Source organism: Zingiber officinale, chromosome 5B (genome assembly GCF_018446385.1).
Source record: "Zingiber officinale cultivar Zhangliang chromosome 5B, Zo_v1.1, whole genome shotgun sequence".
NCBI classification, from domain to species: Eukaryota; Viridiplantae; Streptophyta; class Magnoliopsida; order Zingiberales; family Zingiberaceae; genus Zingiber; species Zingiber officinale.
In genome coordinates, this window is record NC_055995.1 from 127,250,672 (window position 1) to 127,274,703 (window position 24,032).

General features: G+C 40.9%; 1 protein-coding gene and 1 pseudogene across 1 annotated transcript; one reads left to right on the forward strand and one right to left on the reverse strand.

Annotated features, from left to right (window-relative positions):
- The first annotated feature begins 16,829 nt into the window (after positions 1–16,829).
- Positions 16,830–20,700, forward strand: LOC121987038 (annotated as a pseudogene).
- Positions 20,701–21,049: 349 nt separating this feature from the next.
- LOC121985911 (50S ribosomal protein L24-like) lies at positions 21,050–23,512 on the reverse strand. The gene is made up of 5 exons (XM_042539627.1): positions 23,102–23,512; positions 22,923–23,018; positions 21,958–22,061; positions 21,729–21,865; positions 21,050–21,457 (listed from the first exon to the last, which is right to left on the reverse strand). Exons 1-5 carry the CDS (start codon positions 23,159–23,161, stop codon positions 21,375–21,377), a joined length of 480 nt encoding a protein of 159 aa, XP_042395561.1. The 5' UTR covers positions 23,162–23,512; the 3' UTR covers positions 21,050–21,374.
- Between the last annotated feature and the right edge of the window lie 520 nt (positions 23,513–24,032).

The window sequence follows — 24,032 nt, forward strand, 5'->3', positions numbered from 1 at the left end:
AAGAGGGACTTTGAGTCTTCGAAAGACTCACGCCATGTGACATCGGCAGAAATCCCTTCTTGGAGTTCTGCATGGCAAACCGAAGGAGTACCTTGTCAATGTATGTACTCTGACTTAGGCCAAGCAATCTCTTAGATCTATCTCTATAGATATGTATCCCTAAAATGCGGGATGCCTCACCTAAGTCCTTCATTGAGAAGCAACTCCCTAGCCAGGTCTTGACAGACTGAAGCATAGGGATGTCCTTCCCAATGAGTAGTATGTCATCCACATACAATATGAGGAAGATAACTATATCCCCTACAACCTTCTTGTAGACACAAGACTCATCTTCGTTCTTGATGAAACCAAACTGTTTGATTGCATCATCGAATCGAAGATTCCAGCTCCGAGAAGCTTGCTTTAGTCCATAAATGGACCTATGCAGCTTGCATACTCTGCTAGTATGCTGTGGATCTACAAAACCCTCAGGTTGTGTCATGTACACATCCTCGAGCAGGTTTCCATTCAGAAACGCGGTTTTGACATCCATCTGCCATATCTCATAGTCATGGTAGGCTGCAATAGCAAGCATGATCCGAATGGATTTAAACATCGCTACTGGAGAAAAGGTTTCATCATAGTCAATACCATGAATCTGCTTGAAACCTTTAGCTACCAAGTGACCCTTATAGATAAGTCCATCCATGTCAGTCTTTCTCTTAAAGACCCACTTACACCCAATGGGTTTTACCTAGGGGTGTAAACGAATCGAATCGAGTCGAATATGCTGAAAAATTTAAGGCTCGAATTCGGCTCGAAATAGGTATATTCGAGTTCGAGCTCGATTCGAAGCTTGAAAAATTTAAAATGTTTGGTTCGAGTTCGGTTCGAATTAGGGTTCGGGTTCGAATTCGGCTCGAAATATTCGAACATGTTCGCGAACTATTCGAATTATTACTCGAAAATAGGTTCGAAAGACTCGAAATTTATTTATTTAATATATATTTAACTTATATTAATAAATATTAAGGCTCGTGAGCGGCTCGCGAGCGGTTCGAACAATATAATTTGGGCTCGAGTTCGGCTCGAAAAAAAGTTCGAACATGTTCGAGTTCGGCTCGAATTCGATAAATTCGAATACGAATCGAATATTTTTCGAGCCGGCTCGAAAAGCTCGCGAGCCGGCTCAATTCGTTTGCAGCCCTAGTTTTACCCCTTCAGGTGGATCAACCAAAGTCCATACTTGGTTGGTGTACATGGATTCCATTTCGGATCTCATGGCCTCTAGCCATTTCTCGGAATCTGGTCTCATCACAGCTTCCTGATAGGTGGTAGGCTCATCCTCTATGAGCATAACATCATCATGGTCAGACAAGAGAAATGAGTATCTCTCAGGCTGACGACGTACCCTATTAGACCTGCGAAGAGGTATGTCTACTTGAACTGGTTGTTGTTCCTCAACTCCTTGTGGAACAACATCATCCACAACACTTTGTGGTTCCAGTTCAATTTCCATCGAGGCATCAGTGCTATTGTTTGCATCTTGAACTTCTTCAAGATCGAACGCGCTCCCACTAGTCTAGAAACAAAGTCCCTTTCTAGAAAGACCCCAGTCTTTGCCACAACTACCTTGTGCTGACTGGGAATGTAGAAGTAATATCCCTTAGTTTTCTTGGGATATCCGATAAAATAGCACTTGTCGGATTTGGGTCCTAACTTATCTGAGACTTGACGTCGAACGTAAGCCTCACAACCCCAAATCCTCATGAAAGACACCTGGGCATCTCTCCCAGTCCATATCCTATATGGTGTCTTTATCACGGCCTTGGATGGAACTCGATTGAGTATAAAAGCTGCCGTGTCTAGAGCATAGCCCCAAAGGTATGTCGGAAGATCAGTGTGACTCATCATAGATCGTACCATATCTAATAGGCTACGATTCCTCCTTTCGGATACACCATTCCACTGTGGTGTTCCAGGAGGAGTGAGTTGGGATAGAATTCCACACTCAGCTAGGTAGTCACGAAACTCATGGCTAAGGTATTCTCCACCTCGATCTGATCGAAGTATCTTAATACTCTTGCCAAGCTGGTTCTGTACTTCATTCTTGAATTCTTTGAACTTTTCAAAGGATTCAGACTTATGTGTCATCAAATACACATAACCATATCTACTGAAGTCATCAGTAAATGTGATGAAGTACCTATAACTGCCTCTAGCAGCGACATTGAAAGGGCCACATACATCACTATGTATGAGTCCTAACAAATCAGTCGCTCTCTCGCTATATCCACTAAAGGGAGTCTTGGTCATCTTGCCTCGTAGACATGACTCGCATATCTCATATGATTCAAAATCAAATGAGTCCAGCAAACCATCCTTATGGAGTTGGGATAAGCGCTTGTCATTTATATGACCTAAGCGACAGTGCCAGAGATAAGTTTGGTTCAGGTCATTTGACTTGAACTTCTTGGTATTTATGTTATAAATAGGGCTCTCAAGATCTAGAATGTAGAGTCCGTTTATCAGAGGTGCACTACAATAGAACATATCGTTTAAATAGACAGAACAACATTTGTTCTTTATTATAAACGAGAATCCTTTCTTGTCCAAACAAGAAACTGATATAATGTTCTTAGTTAATGCAGGCACATAACAACAATCGTCTAACTCTAGTATAAGCCCAGAGGGCAGAGATAGAAAATAAGTCCCTACAGCAACAGCAGCAACCCATGCTCCATTGCCTACTCGTAGGTCTATCTCGCTCTTTGTCAATGCTCTGCTATTTCTCAGTGCTTGTACATTAGTACAAATGTGCGAAGCACATCCGGTATCTAATACCCACGACGAAGAAATAGAGAGGTTGACTTCTATAACATTTATACCTGAAGTAGAAATCTTATTTCTCTTCTTGTTAAGATCTTCCAGGTATCCTGTGAAGTTCCTCTTCCAGTGCCCTGCTTGTCCTTGATATAGTTGACGAAGATGTTCAACCATATCGTAAGCACACATCAACTCACGTTGCTTCTGAAGCTCAGAGTTCATGGTTGCGAGCATTAGACAGGACACATCTAATGCGTCATCTTGATGCTTCTTGTAAGCATCCCGGTCAGCTTGCGTGGCAGTGACAGGAGGAGCCTCCGGAATGGGCTGCTCCAGAACGTACAGTTTACGTTCCTAAGTGAGAACTATTCTCAGGTTCCTGTACCAGTCCAGGAAATTTGCTCCGTTGAGCTTGTCCTTCTTAAGGACAGAACGCAGGGAGAAAGAGTTCGTATTCGACATCATGATTATCTACAACAGAAAATTTGCAGAAATAAATATCATATTCTTTTAAAATCATTTAATTAGGCCTTTAATTAAATGATGCTCCCACTGAATTCTATAATTCTTGTGGGACAAGATCCACATCATTCTAACCCTTGAGTTAGCTTTGGCTAATACGCCCAAGACTTAGTATGATCGGTAGGTAACGATTACCAATTACATCTCTATGCAACTCTTGTTTATAAAATCAATATCTGCATTTATATTAAAACTCGAGTTAGCTTTGGCTAATACGCCCGAGAGTTAATATAGATGTGATTTTGACCTATCTTTTCCAACCGTTGGAAGAATGCCTATAGTTGACTCGATCTAACCGAGCAACTAGGAATACTCAATCTAATTGAGTTTGTATTCACCCATGCGTTGATAGGCGGGACTAAGATTGTCTCTCCGTACCCTACCAAGATAATATGTATTGCTCTGCTTTGACAGATTCAACAATACATGTGATTGAGGTAGTGATAGATATCACGGCACGGTTAGGCATTTAGAGTTGGTTCGATCGAGATCTAATCTAATCGAAAAGCATGCATCTTGTGCACGACTTAGATCTAATCTAATCGCAAGGGTGCATCATGTGCACGACTTAGATCTAATCTAATCGTAAGACATTAATTAATTAATTACTTATTAAACATGCATCATATACATAAGCAATTAACTAATTAATCTATTTGTGATTTAGTCATGGCCCCACTATGATCTTCTCAAGCCAATGAGAAGATCGAATGGTCAACCTAGGGTCAACAGCTTCTCCAAGCTCCTCCCTTTGACCACCTTGTGTTGCTCGTGCCCGCCTCAGAACTCCGTCTCGTGTGGACCCTCCACCGCTCCAATTTGTACATTATAATTTGAAACTCGAGTTACATTCGAGTCTAAATCTAATTTACAACCAGAATATATGAGAAAGGCATGACGCGCAGGTCGCGAAAAAATAAAAACATACAACATGCGCAAACACATAACGGCACGCAGGCCGTATTATGAATTACAACACAATCCAATCATATTGGGTTTTTGGGTCATGACTATCACAAAATTAATATATAATTCAAAATTATATATTTTCATAATTTTCTATAATTTTAAAAATAATTTTTTACAATTTTTACGAGTAAAATTTCTCGGCGGTCTCGTTTAGTGGTTTCGGGCGCAATCGCGGAACGGATCCCCTTGCGGGGCCAGGAGCAGCGCCCCTACCCGCGATCTAACCATCGCGAGGGTTCCTTTGCGATCCAACAGCGCCTAAACTCGCTGTCCCAAAACGATTTGGGTCGAGACATTGCCGTTTCGGAAAAATCTTCCCGGCAGGTTCGTTTTTAGCGATTTCGGGTGCAATCGCGGAGCAAATCCCCTTGCGGGGTTAGGGGCAGTACCCCTACCCACGATCTAACCATCGTGAGTTGCTCCTTTGGGATCTAATGGCACCCAAGCCCGCTGTCCCAAACGGATTTGGGGCAAAACGAAGCCATTTAAGGAAAAACTTCCCGGTAGCCGAAGCCTACAAGTGCCTAGATACTTGTGCTTCGCTTCTACGGAAAAATTACCCATAAAAACATAAAAAACTAAATTTTTACAGAAAATCACAGAAGGTTTAGTTTTCATAAAACCAAAAATTAAACTCGTACAAGCCTTGCACGTAGCTCTGATACCACTGTTGGGTTTTTCGGGTCGCAAAAACCGCTTTTTGCGTCGCGGAAACCCCGAATCACCTAAAGCCGTAGATCCGTGCAAGGAAAAACCGAATGAAATACAAGTACGAGTTTCAAAAACTTTAGATCTACTTCTAGATCTACATGTTAAGAATTTTACCCTTGAAGCGTGCCCTCGCAAATCCCGCTCGTCCAACGGTACGCCGGATCTCGAGAGTGTCAACGTAGACACTCCTCTAATGATATCCACACGAACAAGGAGTGTCTCTCACACTCAAAGGATGGAGAAGAGAGCCCCAAGTGTGCTAGCACTTTCTAGAGCTCTCGGATGGGATTGGAAAGGAAGAAAAGAAGAAGATACAAACACTCACTAGTAGTATCATCCTTTGTGCTCTTCACTTTCCTTTATTCTCTTGGAACACAACTCATACACCCTCTCCTCACCATGGAAGTCACGGCAACAGCAAGAGGGAGAGGAGGAAGAAGCAAGCTAGAAGAAGAATGAAGTGAATGCACCATAATACCACACACAACCAAAACCTCCACCACTAATGTGTGGTCGGCCACATCTTGTAACCTCCCCATTAATGTGGCCGGCCACATTAAAGCCAAGGGGAGGGTGTAACCCCCATGAGGTGGCATGTCTCATGAGGTGGAGGTGATGTGGCAAGGATGAGTCATCCTTATGATGTGGCAATACATCAAGTCAAACTTGATGTTTCAACTTCTACTTGGTCAAGTCAAACTTAACCAATTGTCTTCCTTGTTGAGTTAAATCCAACCTTTGATTCAAGTCAATTTTAATTTAATGAATCTCAATTCATTAATATAAATTGACTCAATAAATTAAATCTAAATTAGACTCATTCAACAATTGAATCTAATTGAGTCTAACTCGATAAGTCTAATTTGAATCCAATTGGTTCATCATATGAACCTAATCCAATTGGTTCATCCTATGAACCTAATCTCCATCCACTTGTTCTTTGTGTGTGACCTAATAGGTTCTTGTAACGTTGGCAATGTTTCTAAACTCCTTTAGAAACATAAGCAATGAGCGACATCTAGCAATACATCATTGCTACCCAAGTTACAAGAAATGTTGAGATTTAACATCACCTTGTGACTACTAATTGTGACTCCTCACAATATATGACAAGTGTCCTTCTATCTTAGACATCTAGATTGATCAATATGAGGCATAGACCGTGTCATCCTCTAATCAATCTAAATCTTGAACTCCAAGTAGACTCACTCGATCAAATGAGCTCAACATCTCATGTTGACTCATTTGGGCATGGTCATGCACTTAGTGGTCTCACTCTATCAAGAATATTGATGTCGCTCCCGTCATATGGGAGGGATAGATCCCATCTACATCACTCACATCCCTCTGCATAATTTGTTACATACCCGGTAATCGCCTTTATAGTCCACCCAGTTACGGGTGACGTTTGACGAAACCAAAGTACATAACTCCTTATGTAGGGATCTATGGTGACTTCAGGTCTAAGGACTAGTAGTCATACTAATAGCCACATGAGAAAGTATATGACACTCATATAACGATCCATGATACTTTCTCATGGCGGGTCATTCAGTATACATTCTCTAATGTATACCCATGTGTCAACTTGATATCTCTATATCCATGACTTGTGAGATCAAGTCATCGAGTTGACCTACATGCTAGTCTTATTGCATTAATATTGTCCCTGAATGTTAATACTCGACTAGGAATGATTAAGAGTAGTGTTCCCTATATCATCTCACTATCGGTTCAACTAACCGATTGATATAGGTGAGAACCGTCTACTCAAGGACATTATTATACTTAGTTTATTTGACACCAATACAAGTAAGTATAATAACCAAAATCAAAATGCCTTTATTTATATAGAATATGATACAATAAGTCCAAAATACAATCATCAAATGATTGGCTCTAGGGCTCTAGCTAACAATGATCCCCCACATGAATGGAAATTAATGCAATGCGTGTATGCATGCTGACACTTTACAAGAGTCCAATCGATAAGTCACTGCATCGGGAGAGGTAGTGAAATGCTATCGAGTATATTAGGCTGCGCAGTGAACGTGATGTCTTGAACTGCTCAGCTGTTGGTGTATACTTAGACAATAACACCCACACAGAGATCTATCTCACCTACTTTAGGTTCTCATGGTTGGTTCCGTTTCGGCCATGGATACCATCTTGGATTCATGAGTGTTTCATTGAAGCGGTCTGTCTTCACACTCATATAGGTGACACTTCTATCAAGAGTATCCTACCATACTCCACCTTATCAGGTATAGAAGTCACTAAAAGCATAAGCTTAACCTCACTACATGAGGTAGGGCAGCACAAATTCATCTTAGGATTGAAATAGAGATAAACTATCTAATGTGCTGGACCACAACTTCTGTAACTTCGTTGTCCCATTGAACCAAGATCTTGAGATCTCCAGTCAACAAGATTGGGTTACCGCTACAGTCGTTTTCAGTTGTAGATTTTTAATCTCATTCCTCTTGATGAGCAGTATACTTGATCTCGACTCAACCCCTTCGTTAGAGGATCTACCAAATTATCTTTGGACTTAACATAGTCGATTGCAATCACTCCATTCGAGATCAACTGCCTAATGGTATTATGTCTACGACGTATATGTCATGACTTCCCATTATACATATTACTCTGTGCCCTTCCAATCGCCGATTGACTATCACAGTGGATTAGTACGGCAGGCACAGGTTTCATCCAGCTCGGAATATCTTCCAAGAAATTCCGCAGACATTCATCTTCCTCAGCTGCTTTGTCTAGTGCTATAAACTCGGATTCCATAGTTGACCGAGCAATACAAGTCTGCTTAGTGGATTTCCAAGATACTGCTCCCCCACCGATCGTGAATACATATCCACTAGTGGATTTGGAGTCTTTTGTATCTGATATCCAATTAGCATCACAATATCCTTCCAATACAGCGGGATATTTTCCATAATGTAATCCATAGTTCATAGTATATTTCAAATATATGGGAACTCGCATCAATGCTTTCCAATGGGTGTCGTTTGGATTACTCGTAAAATGACTCAGTTTGTTGACCGTACAGGCAATATCCGGACGTGTGCAGTTTGTGAGATACATCAAACTGCCTATTATCCGAAAATATTTCAACTGCGATATGGTCTCACCATGATTTTTCGCTAAGTGTTGACTTAGATCCATAGGTGTTTTCACTGTAGAGAGATCGTACGCATTGAATTTTTTCAATACAGATTCTACATAATGGGATTGTGTTAAAACTATCCCTTCTGATGTCCTGAAAATTTTAATTCCCAATATAACATCTGCTTGACCCATATCTTTCATATCAAAATTTCTGGTCAACATTTTCTTTGTAGTCATGATTACATCATGATTACTGCTCATTATTAGCATGTCATCTACGTATAGACAGACAATTACATAGCCTTCAGGTGTGTTTTTGACATAAATGCATTTGTCACATTCATTTATTCTGAATTCGTTTGACAGCATTACTTTGTCAAATTTTTCGTGCCATTGTTTAGGCGCTTGCTTAAGTCCGTACAACGACTTAACAAGTCGACACACCTTTTTCTCATTTCCAGGAGCCATAAACCCTTCGGGTTGCTCCATATAAATTTCTTCTTCCAACTCACCATTTAAGAACGCAGTCTTAACATCCATTTGATGTATTTCAAGGTTATACAGTGCTGCAATGGCTATTAGCACTCGTATGGACGTAATCCTTGTCACCGGTGAGTATGTATCGAAGTAATTAAGGTCTTCCTCTTGCTTGTACCCCTTGGCTACAAGTTTGGCCTTATACTTGTCAATTGATCCATCAGCTTTATACTTACGTTTTAGTATCCACTTACAACCTAATGGTTTATTACCAGAAGGAAGGTCTACTAATTCCCAAGTATGATTATTCATGATAGACTCAATTTCACTATTGACAGCTTCTTTCCACATTGGAGCATCGGGTCTAGAGAGAGCTTCACTTAATGTTCTTGGTTCCATTTCTGACATGAAAGTCATGAAATCTGGCCCGAACAATTTCTCAACTCTAGCCCGTTTGCTACGACGTGTCTCTTCACTTTGATCGTCAATAGTCCTTTTATAACAGCTAAGTTCGGTAACGTCATTTTTGTTTGAACTTCCGTTGTTATCACTTTCAATGTTTCCCTTTTTATTTGGGAATACGTTTTCAAAGAATATCGCATTCCGAGATTCTATGGTTGTTCCCACATGTATATCAGGAATGTCTGATTTGTGAACTAGGAAACGATATGCACTACTATTATGGGCATATCCGACAAATATCGCATCGAACGTTTTAGGTCCGATCTTTACTTGCTTTGGTTTAGGTACTTCGACCTTTGCCAAGCACCCCCACACTTTCAGGTATTTGTACGATGGCTCGCGGCCTTTCCATAGTTCATATGGAGTTTTATCATTTTTCTTATGAGGGATTCTGTTGAGAATGTGATTTGCCGATAATATTGCTTCCCCCCACAAGTTTTGAGGTAAGCCTGAATTTATCAACAAGGCATTCATCATTTCTTTTAGTGTCCGATTTTTACGTTCGGCAACACCGTTTGATTGAGGTGAGTACCGTTGTTTGATGGATAATGCCAGATTCTGTACAAAATTCATCAAACGGTGCACCATATTCTCCACCTCTATCGCTTCGAATTATTTTAATTCGTTTGTCAAGTTGGTTTTCAACTTCTGTTTTATAGGTTCTGAACGCCTCTAGGGCTTCGTCTTTACTTCTTAAAAGAAAGACATAACAGAACTTTGTGCAGTCATCGATAAAAGTAATAAAATATTTTTTTACCTCCTCTAGTTTGCACAAATTTCAAGTCACATAGATCACTATGTATTAACTCTAGAGGAGTTGTTGTCATTTCCACCGAATGAAAAGGTAGTTTCGTCATTTTCGCTTCCACGCACACTTCACATTTGTGTGTTCCGTCAACATTGACGTTTGGTAATAAATTTAATTTGACGAGATGTTTGAGAGTATTATTATGCACATGTCCGAGTCGATCATGCCATAAATTAAAACACTCAACAACATAGCTGGAAGCATTTATTTTATTACCATCAAAATTTCGGAGTACATGCATTACAACCATTTTGAATAGACCCTTTTCTAGGTACCCCTTTCCTACGAAGACACCATTCTTTGTAAGTACAAAGTTGTCTGACTGGAACACTAGCCTAAATCCGGCCTTGACCAATGCCGCTCCAGAAACTAGGTTCTTACTGATGTCGGGAACATGGAGTACATCAATCAGTGTTAGCTCCTTTCCGGACGTCATCTTCAGGACAACATTTCCGAGTCCAACAATTGGCGACGTCGTGGAATTACCCATATAGAGCTTCCTGCCATTTATCGGAGGATACTTGGAGAACATCGCCTTATCGGAACAGATATGACGAGTTGCTCCAGTATCAATGAACCACTGCTTCGGGTTGGTATCCACCAAGTTGGCTTCAAATACAACCGCAGTGAGATCCAAGTCCTCAAGAGAGGTTGCGACATGATTCACAGCATCCTTTGGCCCCTTGGTTGCCTTCTTTGGGCGTCTGCAGTCCTTGGACAGGTGTCCTGCCTTTCCACAGTTGTAGCAGGAGCCTTTGAACTTTTTTGCTTGAGCCTTCTTTTTGAACTGCTTCGGCTTTTTAACGTTCGGCTCGACCAGGTTGGACATTTCGTCTATAGTCAGCTTGGTTCCTCTGAAGTCGGATAACTTTCGATTATCCTCCTCTATTCGTAGCCTCAGGATCAGGTCTTGCAGCCCTATCTCCTTTTGCTTGTGCTTTAGGTAATTCTTGAAATCCTTCCATGACGGAGGGAGCTTCTCAATTACCGCATCAACTGCGAATGTCTCGTTCAGCTTCATGCCTTCGGCGTCCAGATCATGCAGTATTAATTGCATATCTTGGACTTGAGATGAGACGCTTTTTGAGTCCACCATCTTGAAATCCAGAAACCGACCGACGATGAATTTCTTTAATCCAGCATTTTCGGTCTTTATTTCTTCTCAAGGGATTCCCACAAAGATTTTGTCGTCTCCAGAGAACAATATATGTTATATAACGTGTTGTCCAAGGCGTTGAGTATATAATTGCGGCACAAAAAATCTCCGTGAGACCACGCATCGCTAGCAGCCTTACTACCTTCCGTAGCGGCTGGCGTGTCTTCGTGCAAAAACCGTACAAGGTTTAGCGTTGTTAGATAAAACAGCATCTTCTGTTGCCATCTTTTGAAGTCAGTTCCGGTGAATTTCTCTGGCTTTTCTCCGTGCGGAATGGTTGTCGGAATGGCGGTCGGAATGACGGTCGGAATGACGGTCGAAACGACCGTCGGAATGTCGTTGGTAGCCATATCAGTTTGCACGAAATATCGTTTACGACTGTTTATCCCGGGTAGCTTCTGGAGTATGCAAACTGATCGTCGAGGCTAGTGTTCGACACTATCTCCGTAAACGATATTGCTCCGCTACGGTGCTTAACGGATTGTTGCAATTCGTTCCCAAGATACAACGACGATGAACGTCTCGGAATCGTAGCACTCCGACTTCCGAGACCAGCGAACCTTCTAGTAGACTTCTTGGACTCTTGAATGCACAAGATGAGATGAATACTTGAGGAAGAGAAGAGAGGATTGAGTAAATATTTCATCATCTGGAGGGTTCTATTTATACTGAAAGAAGAGGTTGAGTATCCTTTGGGTGAGTGGATGTGTTCTTTGGGCTGGATCGATCTAGATCATCCATTCTGAAGGGTTGTAACCCTTCTCCAAGCCCACTTCAATCTTATCTATAAGATCTGAGGAGTTGTGACCCTCAGATCCCGCCTATTGTCATCGGCCATCGGATCTGGATCCATTGATTCGATGCTTCAGATCAAGTCTCATCCCAAGCCGTCAGATCGTTACTCTTTGCGATCCAACGCTCTAGATCGCATCACAAGCGATCCATCATACCTATTTGATCAACGTTGATCAATGGTAGCCATCCATTCCCTAAGTCAACTGTCCAGTCATCTCCCTTTGCCCACGAGGATGCCGCATAGGTGTGCAAAGTGCGGCGCCCATTGCGCACGTGGCGGGTGGCGGGCTCACATGTGCGAGCACCTGCTCGCCCTGGGCTAAGGGAGCACCTGTCCTTTATTTTTGTGTTAACTCCATTAACACATCTTCATTAATAAGTAGAGAATACACATCGAGAATTTCCGATGTGGGACTATTCTCCCATGCACTTTATTAATGAATAATAAATGTTATTTTGGGCCGACTTTAAACATTAATTTCTCATTCACCCTTAATCAGTTTTGAGCAAATTAATAGTCTAAATCTATCTACGCGAATCGTAGATTTCAATTTTGAAGTCAATTACGACTTTCAACAATTGATGGCTTCCTTCCTCAAAATCGTTTTGGTCCATTTAAGGCCCCAATATCCAATATCAACATCCTTAAGTAATCCTCTATGATAGACAGGGCAGAAGACCTGTAGCCTGAACTAAATAGATTGTAGTGATTCAGATAATGGTAGAGCATATACAGATCCCTCCTCCTCTCAAAGCCTGGCTATTTTGGCATCACCTGGACGTCGCTCGGATGCTGGTGTGAGATTGGTCGGTGCTTCCTTCTTCCTTGTCGTTTGGGCTTCTTCCACATTTATGTACTCTTTGGCCTTTCTAAGTAGGTGGTCGAAGTCTCTGGGTGGCTCCTGATGACCGATCGGAAGAATTCTCCTTCGATGAGCCCTTGGGTAAAGGCGTTCACCATCGTCTCAGATGAGACCGATGGGATGCCCATAACCACCTTATTGAAGCGCTGGATGTAGGCTCGGAGTGATTCCTTCGACCCTTGCTTCATGGAAATGAGGCTGATGCTCGTCTTCTTATAGCGCCGACTGCTGGTGAACTGCTGTAAAAAGATAGCTCGGAAGTCTCTGAAGCTACGTATGGATCCGTTCGACGGTCTTTTGAACCATCGTTGTGTCGATCCAGAGAGAGTGGTGAGAAAGACTCGGCACTTTACTCTGTCAATGTATTAATGCAAGGTGGCGACGTTATTAAAATAGTTCAGATGATCTTCCGGATCGGTTGTTCCATTGTATTCCCCGATCGCCAATGGAGTATAGTGCCTCGGCAGAGGATCACTCAAGATCTCTTGAGAGAACTGCAGGTTGATCCGTTCGGGCGAAGATTAGCTTCTGGGTGCTTGCCTTTTCGCGCGTCCCGAACGAGAGCGTCATCTGAGGATGGCCCTCGCTCCTGGTTCTCCTGAGCTATTTCCAAGGGGGTTTGGAATAAAACCCGATGAAAAGGGATGGGCGTGGGCGGTGCTTCCCCATGAGTGCCGATCGACCCTCCGTTCTGCCCCCAGATGGAGATTTACTCCGGTCGGTCGTCGTACCCCGCTCGTCCTTCGACCGTCAATATCGCAAACTGCTGCGCTTGCTTATCGGCTAACGCCTACTGTTGCTGCTGCTCCTCGACTATCTTCGCCGCTCGGGCTTGCACGAACATGTCAAGCTCCTCCTTGGTGAGCATCTCAATAGTGAGTCATCCAGCGTCCTCCATCTCCTCAGCTCGAATGCAGGCTACGTTCCCACCAACAACGCTAAATATGATCATGTCCAAAAGTTGAAGAGACAAAATGCTGGGATGTGGCGCTCTTGCTGACTGAATGTGGACTCTGCTCCACCCTGCAACATAAACCACATCAATGCCGAGCCAGGGAAGGGGTCCTGGCGTTGGCCCTCCAACGCTCAAGTCAGTCACTGGCGATGTAAAGAAACAGAGCAAGAGGAAATAAACAATAGCAACAATAGTGTATTGCGCATACCTCCGTTGATGCTTGGACCCCCCTTTATATAGAGCTCTTGTAGCGCGTGTACACGCTTCTAAAAAATTTCCCTAAAAAGACTTGTCGGTAAAGTGTCTTTGACACAGTACCTTAACGAGTCGAGCATATCTCTGAAGTGACAGTGGAAGCTTCCACCGTATGATCTTCTGTCTGACCATGCAACCTGTCAGCGGCATTAGCTCCCAAAAGGATGTCGAAAGATAGCGTGCTGTGTCTGTTGCTAGGCCGAGCAGGGTAGCCGCTCGGTTCGAGTCTCCACTATTCGCTCGGCCATAGCATCGCTGTTCTATTCTGAGTACTATTGTAAGGTCGAGCGAGATAGCCGCTCGGCCGGGACTCCACTGTCAACCTTACTGTTATTGTATGTAGTCCACTTTGCCTCAACATCACTGTGCTCGTGTTGCGTCAGCTCGACTGATGTTGAGTCTTGCTACCAGGCCGAGCAGAGGAGCTGCTCGGTCTTGCTTCTGCACATCGTCCCCCTTTGGCGTTCTCCTTTATTGAGCATCGGGTGCTCGGCGCGTTGCCGAGCCAGAGGTAATGTCGGATCGGGCGCTCCTTCTCCCGGTCGGACGACCCACTCGCCAACCGGCTGATGATATCAAAACGTTGACCGCCTTGACTTTGACCTCCACTGTGGCAATGATCCTCCGTAGGGTGGTTTCCTACTTATCCGCATCACCCTATATAAAATGCGCTCATCAATGGTGCAGGCAGTGTTGCAAAGACAACCCCAACAATCAACACCGCCCATGCCCAACCCTCCAATTGAGATACCGCCCCGATCGGTAGGAGTGTCATAGGCACCTCATCATAGGTCGACCCAGCCCGTAGGAAAGCCTTAGGCTGCATTCCCCACTTAGATCGGTATGTTGGCAATGAGGGACTCCTCTTGAGAATTTTCGGGAAAAACCTCCCATTTGGACCCTTTAAAGGGTAAAGCTCCTATATCTTGAGGAGCAAAGGTCCCCCGAGACCCTTCATTCTAAGGAGCATCCTTCAAGATGAACTACCATGACACTTTCGAGCATTGCAAATTAGGAAATATAATGGAACAACTGACACCGAAGAACACATATGCAAGTTCGAGAATGCTTCCCTACTTCATCAATACATATGACATCAAGTGTCGAGTGTTCTTGATCACTCTCTCAGGCTTACCGCAAAGGTGGTTCAAACGTCTCTCCTCTTCCTCCATTCGGCTCTTCGAGGAATTCAAGGTTGTGTTCATGCAGCACTTTGCCACTAACCAGAGGTATCAAAAATCTCAACATGACCTATTCGCTCTTAAGCAAAAGCCCAAAGAACCTTTGAAGGAGTACTTACATTAGTTTAATCGGATAACTATGGATGCTCCCTTAGTTCCACTAGAAGTGCAAGTCAGTGCTTTCTCACAAGGCTTAACAGACAGGGGCTTCTTAAGGCTCTTGTAGTCGATTTCGATGATTTGCAGGCTTGAGCACTTAAATATATTCAAGTGGAGAAAGCATAGTTTGTAAAAAAAAAGGAAGTTTTGATTCCAGTGTCCGCCTCTACCCACCTAACCGCAAAGCTCCCTCTCTTCCCTTAGAAATCAATAATTTGTGAACCGAAGAGGAGAATTTTTTTTTGCAGATGGTAGACATTGCTACAGTCCCTGTGTCTGAGTCGAGTCGAGATCCTTCCAAGGAAAATCGTTATTATTAGTGCAGGGAACACGAGAATCGAACCTAGATTTTGATTCGTTCATTTTGATCCTATAGTTATTGCGCATACCACCAATCGCAGACCTACTCTACTCAGGAGTGCCAACAGTATGCGAGAGAATTATGATGAGTAGCTAATCAATGGAGAGATAGTTGAGGTCCATAGAGTAAAAAAAGATCTCTGTCCAGCTCAACTTTCATGTTTCCAACAATAAAGTGAAATATGAAACCTTACTCATAGGACTCCAAATAACCAAGCGGGTCGGGACTTTCCGAGTTATAATATACTCTTGACTCCCAATTAATTGTTCTGAAGCTAGAAGAAAGCTCTGAGATAGAAAAAAATCGACTCTACTTTATCAATAAAATATCTAGGTAAACTGAATAAAAATAATACGAACAATAATTTTTTTCTTCAAGATTTACATTGATCTAACAGTTCACTCATTTTGACTATTAATTGATTGATTATATATTAACTGAGTAAAAACTTACACTTTGACTCGTGTATGTACCACCCAGTTGATTGGAGAAAAATATTTGTTGGATCACATCAGTTAATATTTTTATTTGGAAATGGATCCCGTGAACTTGTACTCTCACACCAGCGCCAATATCTGCTGGTCTTCTAAGGCTGAAGGACCAGAAAGCTGAAACTTTCATCTTTTCTTGTTTTTTTTTTCTTTAGAAAAATAATTTGATAAAACAATCTCTAAAATTAAAGGTAACCTATAAAAATGGCGGAGGGCGGTCAGTAGCCAGCAACAGAGGTAAATTAATTATAATCATAAAGATTTCATCAACTAAAATATTTTATAGGAATTTAAAAATATATATTCATTAAACATTTATTTGGCACATAAATTATGGTCCCAGCTGATTGTTGCCTTCTAGTTCTATACCTCTCTGTCAAAAAATAAAATAAAATAAAAATATCGGACAAACTCATCATTTCTGGTAAAGTAGCAGACCGAAAAGCCAGCAGCTTTATTTTGGGCATCATTTGCATATAATTCCAAATAGCTGCAGAAAATGAAATTTGGCCCTTTAAGTTTCTCTTATTTTCAATTTGGCACTTAGTCCTTAATTTACTGAAGTCAAGTTTCACCAGTTCGAACTTAACCCAACAGATTAGTAGAGTAAATTTAACAATTAGGAGCCACGATCAGTCAATATCACAAATATAGGGGTTTTGTGGTAAACAAGAGTGGAAGGGCCGGGCCCTGTAGTTATGTAGTTTGCCCCAGCGACTCCAGTGGGCGTGGGTGACGGGACTGGTCGGAAATAGTGGCGTCCAAAGCGATCGCAGTCGACAAGGCAGTGCCGATCGAGGGGGATAAGGCGGAAACGCCGCCGGCGGAGACAGAGGCGTCTCTGTTCTCATCCTACATCGGCCTCAGCTTCGCCTTGTTCCTGGGTCTCCTCCCCAAGTTATCCCTCTCGTACGTGTCGTCGCTCCAGTCCCGCAACCGGATCCTCGCTACGAAGCTATTCGAGGCCGAGGACCAGCTCCGAACGCTAAGGTCTCGGGGGAAGGAAGATGCCAAGGCCAATGCGCGAGTGGCCGATATCTTCGCGGGCCACCGCGCCCGGTGGCAGCAGGAGGACAGGCGCCTTCTCCTCCGTGTGGATGCCGCGGAGGCGGAGATTTCGGGTTTGAGGGCGCGATTGGAGGAGACGGAGCGAGAGAGGGCGGATCTTAACGCCGCACTGGAGAGGCTAGAGAGGGAAGTGGCGGAGAGGGACGAGATGCTCGAGTTCATGGCGAGGAAGGAGGGTGGTGGAGGTGGGCTGGATTTGGTGGAGGACAGTGGTACTGGAGGGGGTTTCACCAGGGTTAAGGTTCCGGAGGAGAAGTTACTGGCAAGGAATGGAAAACTGGTGGCGATTCAGCAGAAGAAGGGAGCTGTTCATGCCTTCGGAAGGCATGAAACAGTGGACAGATCAGTCTATTGGAGGGCAGGTAAGGGTTTCAGTCTTGCCCTATGCACTTGCTGGTTTGAATTTGTAAGGGTTTCAGTTTTATCCTATGTTGGTTTGAATTTGTAAGGGTTTCAGTCTTATCTCATGCTGGTTTGAATTTTCAGTGTTATGCATGTATAATTAGCGAACTGTTCTCTGTCAGTGTTAGGCAGACTGAACTAAGTTTGTACAAAACAGTTATTATATCTTAATGGACGGTTTATTTGTTAGCTTTACTTAGTTGATATTAGTTGAATTTGTCCTTTAAAATCTGGAAACCCTGAAGTTTTTGTTAGGATGACTCCAGTTAGCATTTGATGTTTGATAAGTACAAGTGACTAAAAGAAAGACATTGGTAGGGAGAGAAGGCAAAAAAGATAAACTATTCCATTGATATTCATTTCCCCTAAAATTGGACAGAGAACTATAAAGGAAAGTTCTGAGAAATTAATACAACATCCAAGTGACCTAAAAATGATATATAACTAGTGCATTTTGTTTGAATTGATTTCTTGTGCCATGAAATTTTTAGATTGGTGATGAGTATTGTTTCAGTAGTATTCAATCACATTGCATATTTTAATCAGTAATGATTCCTTCCATAGCAACAAACTTTTCATGATGGTCGCATCTAACATTTATTTGGATCATTGAGTTGCTATTATGCTATGGTCATATGTTATTGAATCATATTTTGGCATCACTACTTTCTCTCATTACATCATCACTGCAGGATATGATGTATGACTCACTTGACACAACAAATAGTATGAAGCATTTAGTGGCAAAGTAAATTTAGTTGAATCCACCTAGCCAGTGAGTAGGATGTCTTACTATAATTGAATACTGATATTCAGGCAGGAACCCCCCTGGAAGGTTGATAGTGAATCTTCTGGCATTTCCACTAAGCTTAAACTTCTTGAAGAAGAATTGGTTTACCTGGAAAAAGTCGGGACTGGAGATTTGTCCAAAATAACTTCATTGAAGCAAAGAGATATCAATCTCTTGCTGGAAAAGTTGATGCTTTATGTAGGAAAATGGTAAGTTAATTAACTGACTTTTCTGTTATTATCTTTCAATTCTTATTTTGTCCAATTAGATGTGGCTCCAATAAATGATAAAATGAAAGAAAATCGGCTAACGTTATATAGGCAGGTTCATAAATGATCCACATATTATAGTTAAAAATTGAATCACTTAGCGGAAGATTCAAGAAATAGAGACCAAAGAAGACATTAGTTGATGTAACAATGAATGATTTAATTAGTTTGAATTTTAGTGATATACCCATAGTTTGTAGAATCGCGATCCTACGTAGAATCGATTTAGGGTCAGGATCGGATCGGTCAGGATCGGATCGTAGAATCGTACGATCCTACCAAAAACCCTTAAAATCTTATCATACATGATTAATAATTAGAAAAAATACTTTAAAAACTCATTTACATATAAATAGATAACTAATTTTGCATATATATGCAATCATTTACACTCAACACCTTAGATTACATTACTACATGTACAAATTTAAATTAACTAGTAATTTAACTACTATTCTCACATAGTAATAATATTTATATTTTCATATCATAAAATGAAATAATATAAAATTTCTATTAACACAATAATAATAACACATTCAACGTCAAAAATATTTCCTTGGTTTATAAGATGATCCAATTTAAAGGCCAATAAAGCACCTAACGTACATAACAAAAGTTATTGGATCCTTTGATTCAAATATGAACGTCGAAAATAATCTTCTAAAGATTGGTTGATGTCACACAATACTAGACAATAGACATCCAAAAATTCATCATTTTGGGGGAAAAATGACAGAATATTATTGATAAAAAACTAACTCAAAAATAATTAAATATATGTTTAAATAATTTAAAACCCTAACAAGATGAAAAAATATAATAATAAAAAATAAAATCATCTAGGCATCCGAAAATGATTTAAATAATATTTTTTGGGTTTGAAATAGGGTGGTTAAGGATAAACTTTGAAATTTATTAAAGATCTTTGAACGAGCTTTGATTTGATATATTATAGGCCCCGTGGTTCAATCCGAGTCAAAAGTTATGACCTCTTAAAGCTTCCACCGATCCTGCTCCGATTCTGCTCCGATCCTGTTACGATCCTACCGATCCTGTTCCGATCCTACCGATCCTACCGATCCTGCTGCGATCCTGCTGCAAAACTCGATTCTGCACGATCTTGGATCGATTTTGGGTCTTAGGATCGTAGGATCGTACGATCCTACGATCCGGATCGCGATTTTGCAAACTATGGATATACCCATGTTAGAGCATAATGGAGGAATAGGATTTATGTTGTCAATTTTACTGAGAGAGGACCTATAAAGTTTGAAGGTTGCTGCTTTATGATCTTGACTAATGGATGCAACTGTTTAGTGAAGAAAATTAGATAACAATCGAACAGAATGACAAATGCATGGGACAATTTGGCATGTTTTGTGAAGGTCTTTTTATTCTCAAAATGGCAAAATCTATCAAGAGGAAGGAAAATATGAGTATGTGGAGAACTCATTATTTTTTGAACGACATGGATAGGTTTCTTGTTGGATGCCCATTTCGCCAAGAAACAAAGAGTGGCTAAACATATTTGGCTTCATTTTTCATATCAACTTTTGTTAACAATTCGTCATTTTTACCGAATTTGAATTTAACTCTACAGAGAATGAATGAGCCCTGCGACCCGACCCTAACTCCAGAGTTCCGAACACAACGACAGACTGAGTTCTTGCTCGAAGCATTTCACCTGCAGAATTGTGCATCGGAAACAAGACAAAAGCTGAGTTCAGTGCAAGCAGAGTCAATAAGAAGGCCATTAGGAGATGGGTTGACAGCAGAAGCTAAATCAAGTGCAAGAAAATCATTGGACTCGGTGAGGAACAAGTTCAAGGAGATTCAGAGGAGCTTAGAGATTTGGTTAGCAAGAACCATGGGGGATTTGGAGGGGATTCTGGCAAGAGATGGCGCATCACGTGTAAGAGAGTACTGCTTGTCGCCATTCCCCTTTGTATATTGAGTTCGATCAACCTTGCATTTCTAGTTTGCTACTTTAGTTTTCTTTTCTGCCTCGTTAGTTTTGAGTCGTGCCTCGTTGCTACTTGCAATAATTATTCATCCTTAGAAAATAATATTATCCTTATATAATATATTTTTTATTGATTAAGAATATTGCTACTGTTTGATTCTATTTGCAAAGTCCAAAATTTGCTTTCTTCGTTTATTTTTATCGTACGTTGATTAAAAATTACGTTTAGTAGATTTTAAAACCATACGTTTAAGAACCCAAATTTAAAGTGTAAGTTTATAACAACTTCACATTGCAAGATGGGTGACAATGTGGTGCAAAGGGTGAACTTTGTGCAACTATGTGAGATGCCTACAAAGATACAGGTTCAATTACATCATCAAACTACAAATGCAAGAAACTATAGATAACTAAATCACAAGGATGAAGATGGACCTCACATCATCACCAACTCAATAACAAGACTAAATAAACCATCAGGTTCTCGGCACTTTCATCTAACCATAGTCAAGTGTTCATCGAGAACAAGTAATGCAACACGATTTCAGTTTACACTTGAAAGTGTTTCAATAGGCATCGCTTAGTCGTGAAATTCTAACTAACAGCACAGCTGTGCTAGCAAAATTAAGTAATAGCGTTGACATTTATTATGCAAGAGTTGAACCTAAACAAATCAAAGTCACGGTGCATATTTGAACAAGAAACATATGTCGCCAAATTAAGCACGATCTGAACTTCCTCGATGATAATGCAGATGAGAGAATGATTTTCCCTTATCGAGGACTTCTAGAGATCAGGCATGCCAATTCCGGCTTTAGCATCATATGTCTTTTCGAGTACTAGTTCAACTGGTGTATCCTTGGGACCAACTGCATAAGATAGTTGAAGTATGATAATAATTCAAATCCATTACAAACAGCTGCAAAAGCTATGGATATGGGCAGACATCAGGTACGTGGGTCTAGCTCCACATTAGGTATTTGAGTTCTGTAGGGTGTTATAGTTGTCATATAAATATGAAATAACAATTCAATGTTTTATTCCTCTCAATTGATATGACAATCGATTAATGCAACCAATGGGTAATAAACAACTGAATTTAAGAAAGCAACTTTAGCAATCAAGTAAAACTGAATGTACCAAAGCTAGGTCTTGGTTTTCGCCTTTCTTTTAGTATTTCAGGACGAGGAATTACAGCTCCAGATGCAGCAAGTCCTCTAGAGACCCGTACTTTAGTTCCGTCTTCCAGATATTTATACCCGGTCTTACATGGCTTCCTGCACGATAACAATTTTACTTATAAAGAGTAACCAAATTAGGGAATTTAACACAAAATCAAGCTGATGAGGCAATGTTGAAGAGACTGTACCCAGTAACTGGGTCAAGAACCTGGACATTGGAAACATGAAGGGGGGCTTCAATTGAAAAGATTCCACCCTCATGTCCTTGCCCTTGTTTGATGTGTTTCTTCACCTGAAATGAGAACAACACAATCTGATAACAGATAGCAAAGGGTACTAGTACGAAAGATCAAAATTCGTGAACCCATCATACTACCACATGGAACTATGATGATCATAAATAACATTACTTGTACACAATAGCACTGGAAAGGTAAAACACGCAGAAGATTACACTAGGCTATGTAGCTTGTTAATTCTCAAAGGTGGCCTTAGAATATTAATAGCTTTTAGAATAGTGTAAATAACATGTTAACAAGAAACAAACTTTCAAATGGAAATGTAAATTGATATGGAAATTATGGAAGCCATATGGGAAATGAATCCTACTCCTGTATGAAAAGTACAAGCAATAACCTTGAACAAGCCTTCAGATGATTATGCCAAATTATGGAGACCAATGCACGATTTGGAAAAACTAATACAAACAAGAGAATATCATATTTCACTTTTCCACTTCACTAAATCATTATAAAGTATAAAATGATTATGCAGAACTCCAGATTGTTCTAGATAGAAACTTCAACTATCAACAACCTATGCGGAATGAATGAAAAGTAGAATAAAATGTCAGTTTAGCTGAATCATGAAGAACTTCTAAATTTCTGAAGAAATGTGTACCGATTCAACATCTCATATAGATTTTTCAGTAGATTAATGTAATCTCTGACAACTGATCTCAACTAAATAAATAACAAACACTTCAATTTAAGAACCAGTGCGTTGATTCAATGCTTGATACAACCCTGATGAGGTGATTGGTCTTAGATTCATGATCTAACTACTGCACCAATACAGTCCATATACGGAATCTTTTAGGCAAAAATCACTTCAATTTAGCAAAATAAGTGGTGTATAAAGTCAGAGAACAGACCAAATTTTTCCCTTCAACAATGACTCTGTTCTGAGATCTAATGGCACGTTTGATGATACCTGTCTCACCCTTATCCTTGCCTCTTATGATCATGACCTACAAAACATTAGCAAAAGATAAAATCATAACTTCAACCAAGGTAAACAATGATACGTGAAAAAGAAAGAATTGAAGATTACGTTGTCGCCTCTGAGGATCTTCCAGTGCCTGAATAACTTCTCAGCTGCCTTCCACCCCATCCTTCCTTGTGTTGACTGGGCTCTGCCTGTTTAAACCTTTTCCCACCTAAGGTTTAGGTGCAGGAGATGGCTCGCGCCGATCTCTGCTAGGGCTCGCGGCAGGAGATGGCGAGGAGAGTGAGAGAATCGCGGCAGGAGATGGCGAGCGCCGACCTCTGCTAGGGCTCGCGGCAGGAGATGGCGAGCGCCGACCTCTGCTACGGCTCGCGGCAGGAGATGGCGAGGAGAGGGAGAGGATCGCGGCAGGAGTTCGCGAAGAGAGGGAGAGCTCGCGACTTCTCGCGAGCTAGGGCCGGCTGAGGGAGAGGGAGAGGTCGCGGCGATGGCTCGCGAAGGAGTTAGTATTTTAGATGTGATATTGCTGTAATAAATTACGTGTCGCCTAATTACGAAATTAAAATTTCTATTGAGAATTAAAACTTAATTATTTTAGAGTAGTAAAATATTGTTGAACCATGGAGACGAAACCTACGAGAATAAGAGAAATTTTCAAGTCAAAATGAATTTTAAAAAGGATTTTTAGTGTTTTTAAAAACATTTGGATGGTCAATTTCCTATTAAAAGACTTCTTTTAAAAAATAAAAAATATTCTAATTGAAACTATCAGAAAGACACTAGTACAATTGTTTAGCTAAAACAATTTCTTACTTGCATCTGTTAAAAAAAATAATAATGAAATGAGACCCTTTTTTTTCACTCTATATTCCAAAAAAAAAATATATATTTCCATTTCTACTATATGGATACAATAGTAATTGTTGATTAAAATATTTTTACTAAAATATCTTAATAATCTTCCATTTGTTAAAAAATGTAATAAAATCATTTTTTTTACTATTTGGACTCTTAAAAAGTTTATATTTATTTTCTT

What these genes read in the sequence shown, in the direction of transcription:
- LOC121985911 (XM_042539627.1), bottom strand. Translation starts at nt 23,161, where the DNA reads ATGGGGTGGAAGGCAGCTGAGAAGTTATTCAGGCACTGGAAGATCCTC. An exon ending in AGATCCTCAGAGGCGACAAC is followed by an intron (nt 23,019 to 23,101) that starts GTAATCTTCAAT and finishes AATGTTTTGTAG; the next exon opens with GTCATGATCATAAGAGGCAA. An exon ending in TTGTTGAAGGGAAAAATTTG is followed by an intron (nt 22,062 to 22,922) that starts GTCTGTTCTCTG and finishes TTCTCATTTCAG; the next exon opens with GTGAAGAAACACATCAAACA.